An 8,687-nucleotide genomic window follows, 5' to 3' on the forward strand; every position below is an offset into this window, starting at 1 on the left:
AACCTTAACTTTATGCTTCAGTCTTTCCTAATATAATAAACTTTCAAATTCCTTATTGTACTAAAATCAACTATGGTTGTTGAGCTTTATTCTTCCGTTTGATCTCGGTTCCAACGACTGAAAAAGAAAAAAGATTTCACATGGTATTGTTAGCTTTAGAAAAATTATGAATATGGTATAATCATTCCATTCATATACTAATCATAGTTATCTCTTTGGTGAGAAAAGATTTGAATCAAGATTTGTGTTGGTAAGAAGAATCCTTATAGAGATGTGCATTTAAGGAGACAAAAAGGAACACAACACGAGACGATGCGGTAAAGAATACACAAAAACAAAAGGAGAAAAAGGTTTGGTAATGGATACAACGTGATTCCATCATGGTTAAATAACTTTGCTTTTGTGGCTTTGGATTCTTCTCTATTTTAAAACACTTAAACCAATGTTATCTCATTATGCTTCATCCCAATCTATTCTTCTATTGTATACAGTATATAACTCTTACAACTTCAATTTTCAAGAAATTTTAAATTTCTAAAAGAGGTTGGAAATAGGGAAGAGGGTAGGAAAAAAAAAGTGTATAAAACAATAAACGAATCTCATTAAGCACCTACTTCCCACAACTTTCATAAAGTTTCTTACATAAAGCTCCCTTCACACGTGCTTACCAAATCAGAATCTAAATAATAGTATGAATCTGGCTCAATAATGTTTCGAAAATGGTTTTAGGTTTACTTAAGAAATCTATTGACGTTTATAGTGTGATTTTTCAAACAATATAAATTACTCTCCCTACACTACACCAAAGCCTGAAAAAGATTTGCATATAAATTTGAGACCTAGCATTTAAATATTCTTTCTTACACTGAAGAAACGAGAATACAGAAATGATTATAGAAAGGTCAGTGACAGTGAACTGTAGCTAGCAACTGGCAAAGAAACCTCGTTAGCTGTGGACTATTGCCACGACTCTTTTACACTTTACAATTACGATCACACCCCTAGACTCCTTCTCTTCATAAATAGTTAATGACTACAAATCAGAGAGTGTTCTCGTCGTTTCCAAATAGTTATACCAAAACCGACAATAACAATTTATGGTTTGGGGTGATTTGGTCATTTCAAGTGCAGTGGAACGAGCAGTCCATTCAAGTCCAATTAGGTGTTTGGCCTGGGTTATCATGTTCCCCCCAATGGCACAGAAGTAATTACGTAGATGTTCCATGGTCAAGAATTTATTCAATCAAACAAAAAATTGACCAATACCTTTCTGTTAATTTTTCATACCACCAGCAGAATTATTACTTTTTGATAATTATCAATCATTTTCAATCTCTTTTATTTTTCTTTTCTTTCATCAAAGTCTTTTTACACTTTCATATAGCTTTTCTAAATTTTATATTTTGCTCGTTTTTCTATACATATCGTTATGTTTCAGAGGAATTTTATTATATGGTATGAATTAGTGAAAAAATATATATATATATATAGCTACTACAACAACAACAAAAAAACACTATTTACTGAAATGTACTTCACATTTTTTTATTCGACCAAATCAAATAAATACGACCCCATTGTTAACGCAAAAAGGCACAACAAACACAAAACAAAACATAATACTCCCTCCATTTTATATTACTTGTTATTCTAGACAATTTTACACATATTATTAAAAAAACAATTAAATTTTCTATTTTACTCCTTATTAATATACTATTTTATTTGATATAAATAATTAATAAACTAAAAGTTAGGGATAAAATTGAAAATTTAATATATTAAATCGTATCGTAAATACGAAATGATAAATAATAAAAAACAAAAAATTATCTAGTAAAAATAAACAAGTTGTATTTTCGGACACATGGGCCCAAAATTTACGGCCCAATAATTATAAACCTCTCTTTTAGATAGCGGGTCCCTCGGTGGTAAACTTTTTGACTAATCCATTGGATGCCCCCTTTGGAGATGATTGCATCTTGACCGTCCATCTAAATTTCATTATTGGGTTTTTTTTTCGCTTTAAAGCATCATTAACTTATTTACGTATGGGATTAGATTACCAATAACGATCTTTTTTAGCTTTGTCGTTTTCCCAAAAAAAAAAACATAGTTTTAAGAATATATCACCTGTCCCTTCTTTTTTTTTTTTTTTGTATTTCTGAGTGGTTTTAGTTACTCTTTCTACGTCCAATTCCAGTTAAACATGTTCAAGTTTAATGGAGAAAACAAGTAAACAACAATTGATTATTAGAAAAAGAAAAAAAAAAGGTAGAAAAAAACGTAGTCGTATTATAGGGGATTTTGTCAACACTTGAGAATATATATATATCACCACCTTTCAAAATGTTTCAAGAACAACATGGCTCCAAAACAAAAATAAATGAACCTTCTCTAATAATAGTATATTCTCCTTCGTACGAACGTTATAAATAAATAAATACATAATCATAGCACAATATTCATTTCGTCAAAGCATAATGGTTTTGGAATCTGAATTATTTGTAAAAATGTATATAGTTTTTACTCCGTTTGTATTAAATTAAAACTCCAATTTCAGAAACTTATATCAATATTTGTGAATATTTTCAATATTGAATTAAAATGTAATTTTTTTTTTTTGGCAGTCTATCACTTACACTTTTTTATCAAATCAGTACTAGTAAATAGTAATTTGTGTTCATGTATCTACCTCCAATTACTTTTTTAGTTTTAAAACTAAAAAGTAGTGTAACAAAATCAAAATCTGACGTGGCAAATATCTTCAATTCCAAAAAATCAAAAAAAATAAAACGAATATAAAACAAAGTCACGCCTTCTTCCTCAACTTCGTCTTCTTCACTTACCATCTTCATTCACACTCCCTCCTCACACCAATCTCACAACCCTAAATCTCTCACACACAAGAGAGAGAGAGAGAGAGAGAGAGAGATAGCGCAAAATAAAAAATGAAACTTTTTCTTCTGCTTCTCTTTCTCCTCCACATTTCTCATACCTTCACAACAAGCCGGCCAATCTCCGAGTTCCGTGCCCTTCTCTCACTCAAATCATCTCTCACCGGCGCCGGAACTGATGACCAAAACTCCCCTCTCTCCTCCTGGAAAGTCTCCACTAGCTTCTGTACATGGGTTGGTGTCACGTGCGACGTCTCTCGCCGTCACGTGACCTCTCTTGATCTCTCTGGTCTCAACCTCTCCGGTACTCTCTCCCCTGACGTCTCCCATCTACGTCTTCTTCAGAACCTCTCACTCGCTGAGAATCAGATCTCCGGTCCGATTCCGCCTGAGATCTCGATTCTCTCCGGTCTTCGTCACTTGAATCTCTCCAACAATGTCTTCAACGGTTCGTTTCCCGATGAGCTTTCTTCTGGATTAGTGAATCTCAGAGTTCTCGATGTCTACAACAACAACTTGACCGGAGATTTACCTCTTTCCGTCACCAACCTAACTCAGCTCCGTCATCTTCACCTCGGCGGGAACTACTTCGCCGGAAAGATCCCACCTTCGTACGGAAGCTGGCCGGTTATCGAGTATCTAGCAGTTTCCGGGAACGAGCTCGTAGGAAAAATCCCTCCAGAGATCGGAAACTTAACAACTCTCCGGGAGCTTTACATCGGCTACTACAACGCTTTTGAAGACGGTTTACCTCCAGAGATCGGAAACTTATCGGAGCTAGTACGACTCGACGGTGCTAACTGCGGATTAACCGGAGAGATTCCACCGGAGATCGGAAAGCTTCAGAAGCTCGACACGCTTTTCTTGCAAGTGAACGTGTTCTCCGGTCCGTTAACTTGGGAGCTAGGAACGCTCTCGAGTTTGAAATCGATGGATTTGTCTAACAACATGTTCACCGGAGAGATTCCAGCGAGTTTCGCGGAGCTTAAGAACCTCACGCTTTTGAATCTCTTCAGAAACAAGCTTCACGGAGAGATACCGGAGTTCATCGGAGACTTGCCGGAGCTTGAAGTGTTGCAGCTTTGGGAGAACAATTTCACCGGAAGCATACCGCAGAAACTTGGGGAAAACGGTAAACTCAATCTCGTTGATCTCTCTTCAAATAAACTCACCGGAACTTTACCGCCGAACATGTGCTCCGGTAACAAGTTGGAGACTTTAATCACTCTCGGAAACTTCCTCTTTGGTTCAATCCCTGATTCTCTTGGTAAGTGTGAGTCTTTGACCAGGATCCGAATCGGTCAGAATTTCCTAAACGGGTCAATCCCTAAAGGACTATTCGGATTACCCAAATTAACTCAAGTGGAGCTCCAAGATAACTATCTCTCCGGAGAATTACCGGTGGCTGGAGGTGTCTCCGTGAATCTTGGCCAGATCAGCTTATCAAATAACCAGCTTTCAGGTCCATTACCTCCGGCGATCGGAAACTTCACCGGCGTTCAGAAACTTCTCCTTGATGGTAACAAGTTCGAAGGTCAGATTCCTTCAGAGGTAGGGAAGCTCCAGCAGCTCTCCAAGATTGATTTCAGCCACAACTTATTCTCCGGTAGAATCGCTCCTGAGATCAGCCGTTGCAAGCTCTTAACTTTTGTCGATCTGAGCCGAAACGAGCTCTCTGGTGAAATACCAAACGAGATCACTGGTATGAGGATTTTGAATTACTTGAATCTGTCGAGAAACCATCTGCTTGGATCAATCCCTGGTTCGATCTCGTCAATGCAGAGCTTAACATCACTTGACTTCTCTTACAACAATCTCTCCGGTTTAGTTCCGGGAACCGGACAGTTCAGTTACTTCAACTACACATCGTTCTTGGGTAATCCTGATCTCTGTGGTCCTTACCTTGGTCCTTGTAAAGATGGTGTTGCTAAAGGAGGTCACCAGGGTCATAGTAAAGGACCACTGTCAGCTTCTATGAAGCTATTGCTCGTTCTTGGACTACTCGTATGTTCAATTGCTTTCGCGGTTGCAGCTATAATCAAAGCTAGATCATTGAAAAAGGCTAGCGAGTCACGGGCTTGGAGATTAACAGCTTTCCAGAGGCTAGACTTCACATGTGATGATGTCTTGGATTCTCTTAAAGAAGACAACATTATAGGCAAAGGAGGAGCTGGTATTGTCTACAAAGGTGTAATGCCTAACGGTGATCTAGTCGCGGTCAAAAGACTCGCTGCAATGTCTCGTGGTTCTTCCCATGACCACGGATTCAACGCAGAGATTCAAACCTTAGGAAGGATAAGACACAGACACATCGTGAGGCTTCTTGGTTTTTGCTCTAACCACGAGACGAATCTACTTGTCTATGAGTACATGCCTAATGGTAGTCTCGGTGAGGTGCTTCACGGTAAGAAAGGAGGACACTTGCATTGGGATACACGTTACAAGATTGCTCTCGAAGCTGCAAAAGGACTTTGTTATCTTCATCATGATTGTTCACCATTGATTGTTCACAGAGATGTCAAATCAAACAACATCCTCCTCGATTCAAACTTTGAAGCCCATGTTGCTGACTTTGGTCTCGCTAAGTTCCTTCAAGATTCTGGTACTTCTGAATGTATGTCTGCAATCGCTGGTTCATACGGCTACATAGCTCCAGGTACTAACAAAAAGATTCAAACTTTACAATCTCTTTTGCTCTGTTTCATACAAAAAAAAAAAATCAAACTTTACAATCTCTTTTGCTCTGTTACTAAATAAAGGTTCTAACTTGGACGATCTTTTGCTCTGTTTTGTTGTTTGTATAGAGTATGCGTATACACTGAAGGTAGATGAGAAGAGCGATGTGTATAGTTTCGGAGTGGTTCTTTTAGAACTCGTCACCGGAAGAAAGCCCGTCGGAGAATTCGGAGACGGTGTCGATATCGTGCAATGGGTTCGTAAGATGACTGATTCGAACAAGGAGTCGGTTCTGAAAGTGCTTGATCCGAGGCTTTCTTCGATCCCGATTCATGAAGTGACGCACGTCTTCTACGTCGCGATGCTCTGTGTTGAAGAACAAGCTGTTGAGAGGCCGACGATGAGAGAAGTCGTTCAGATTCTCACCGAGATCCCGAAATCGCCACCTTCTAAGGATCAGCCGACGACGGAATCAACGCCGGAGAATGAGCTTTCGCCTAAGGTCGGTGGTCAAGGAGGTCCACCGGATCTACTTAATCTCTGAAAGTTTTACGATTCCCGGGAGGTAAATTTAGGGGTACAAGGGTAAATTCGTCCTTTTTCAGAATGGTTTTAGCGATGAGATTTGGTTTGTTAATTACCTTTTAGACTGGTTTGGTGATTTGGTTCGGTTTAGTATTATTGTTTAACTCTTTTTTAAGTGTGTTTAATTTTTTACTCGGCTTTTACTTTTTATCTTCCTTTTTCTTTTTAATTATGAAATTCAGCTCTATTGTAGTTTGAAATTTGTATGAATGAAAAATGTACAGTTGGGGTTTTGAGGAAACTTAATTTACAGTTACATGTATGTGTAGTGTGAAGACTCTTGCATCAGTGCATGTCTTTGCTGTAGCGTCACGTATCTGCCACTGATATGAACGTTCCTCTTATATTTATTGGTTTTTGGTATTTTGACATAGTTAAAAACCGTCGTAAAATCTACGATTTTTTACTGTTACAGGAATTGTTTATAAAAAAAAAAAACTGATTCAGATTAGTCCTCCTTACAGCTGCGGTAACTACACCCCAAGAAGAAAATACAAATTTGAACTTTTTGATCTCCATCAACAAGGTTGAATTTAGGTGAAAGTTGTAAACTTGGAAGAATAATTAAAGAGAACAAAGCATGTGGGTAAAAAAAAGTCAGAGAGAGAGATCAAAGGTATAAATGTGGTGGGGAGATAAATGATTGGTTTTGAGTTAATAATATGAGAGAAGGTAAGAAAGTAAAAGCTCTCTCGCTCACAAATATTTTCTCCCACATGCAAAATCATATACCAAGTCGTAAGTCCTTTAATGGTTTTAATGAGATCTCTCTGTCTAACTCTATTCCCTTCTCATGAAGCAATTTCTAGTCTTCGTTAAGCATTTATGAATCTTCACTAGCTCGTGCTCATAAATATATGCCGCACCCAACTTACATTTATATGGTTTCATTTGGTTGTACGTAGTTTACAATGATGATTGTAGATCTTAGAGTAAGTCTAGGTTTTTACGAGACATTTTGGACCAAACAAACAAAATTGAAGCTATGTAATGTTTGTTCAATTTTTGTATGGCATAAGTAATCGGCTAAGTTGTGGCTTTGATAGGGGATTCTCAAGGAACTCTATGATAAAATGTTTACACTAAGGCTTTGAATGGGAGGACAGAAAAATAGCAGATCACTTTTTAATGTAGTACTCTTATCACTAAATTACCATTCAAGAATTTTTTTAATTTTAAAAATTAATGCAGATAAACTGTGTGCAGTTCATATATTTTTGTTTTTTTATGGTAAATGCATGAGAAATACATGCAGATCTGGTCTACAACATTTTTTGATGCTGTTCACGTTTGATCTGCACTTGAACAACCAAATATTTAATCTACTTTTATTCTGCTTGATCTGCTTGAACCACTTGATATGCTCTGCCTAATATGCTTTCTACATTTAAAGCCTAAGATAAAATCCAAACACTGTCATCCATTTTCTATAATGCAACAGTCCTCCCTTGAAAAATAAAATCCAAACACTATCATCCATTTAGTAAAATCCTATTGCTATATGTTTATGATTCTTTTATTACTATACTCCAAACAAGTTACTATTTGAAGAGCCTTACTGCAAATATATATTTTTAAAAAGAAATATAACGTTTATTTCACAAACGAACAAGAAGAGTTTTTTGTTTGCTTGATACATACACACATCTATTGCGTGTGTGTGATCACGATTTCATCACTCACATAACAACTATACGTCCATGGGATACTTCATGTTCGATGGATGACAAAGGTGAAAATAAAAGGTGGAAAAAAACAGTTAACAATGTCTTTTCTTATCAGCTTTATATTCTCACATTATGCGTAATTCCCGGACAAGGGGAAAAAAAAATATTAATTACAAACTTTCTTATCTCAAAGAATTTTCATCTGTGACAACTCATAAGCACTGAAAATTAGACTCCCCAATTTTCTAACTCAGTTTACTCTGTGTCTACGCTTATAGGCCTTCCACATAGCACATAAGTATAAAAATCAATTTCAAACATTTCTTATTGGTTAGATTTAGAGGTAAAAATGCCACGTGGACTATTTGATTGTGATGTGACAGAGACACGTAGAAGAGAAAGAAAGAAAGAAAGGAGTGGACTGTGGTTTTGAATGGGTCCTTTTTGTCATCTTCTTGGTTTCATTGTTTTCCCCGACATAGTTATGTCCCATCCCCTCGTAGTTGCTAAGAGAATCCTTACACCAAAAGGTAAAATGACAATTACATAATTTAGAAATTTATTTGTTGATTTGATATGTGAAAATATGCCGTTAATAGAGTAAATGTATATATTTGGTATCAGCCGCTTTACAATTTCGAAATTCCTACACAAGAAAAAAAAAAAAAAAATCTTATCGCCTTACCTATTAATACTCTGATTCATGTACTACTGGCTGTTGTGTTGGCCCAAATATTCCCCATTTCGTTTGAATTATGTAGTGAATTCGAAATATAGATCCCTCATCCCTATAGTATTTGTGGTATACAAAATATGTGCCAGAAAAAAAACATAAAAGATCAGATTATAGTAATGCATTCGT

At 36.7% G+C, this 8,687-nt stretch overlaps 1 protein-coding gene across 1 annotated transcript; it reads left to right on the top strand.

Annotated features, from left to right (window-relative positions):
* The first annotated feature begins 2,608 nt into the window (after positions 1 to 2,608).
* On the top strand, positions 2,609 to 6,399 carry LOC104762754 (leucine-rich repeat receptor-like serine/threonine-protein kinase BAM1). Its single transcript, XM_010486110.3, has 2 exons — positions 2,609 to 5,553; positions 5,702 to 6,399. The coding sequence occupies exons 1-2, from the start codon at positions 2,952 to 2,954 to the stop codon at positions 6,115 to 6,117; spliced, it is 3,018 nt and encodes a 1,005-aa protein (XP_010484412.2). The 5' UTR covers positions 2,609 to 2,951; the 3' UTR covers positions 6,118 to 6,399.
* The last annotated feature ends 2,288 nt before the right edge of the window (positions 6,400 to 8,687 follow it).

Source organism: Camelina sativa, chromosome 18 (assembly GCF_030686135.1).
Source record: "Camelina sativa cultivar CO46 ecotype springtype chromosome 18, ASM3068613v1".
Taxonomy (NCBI): Eukaryota; Viridiplantae; Streptophyta; class Magnoliopsida; order Brassicales; family Brassicaceae; genus Camelina; species Camelina sativa.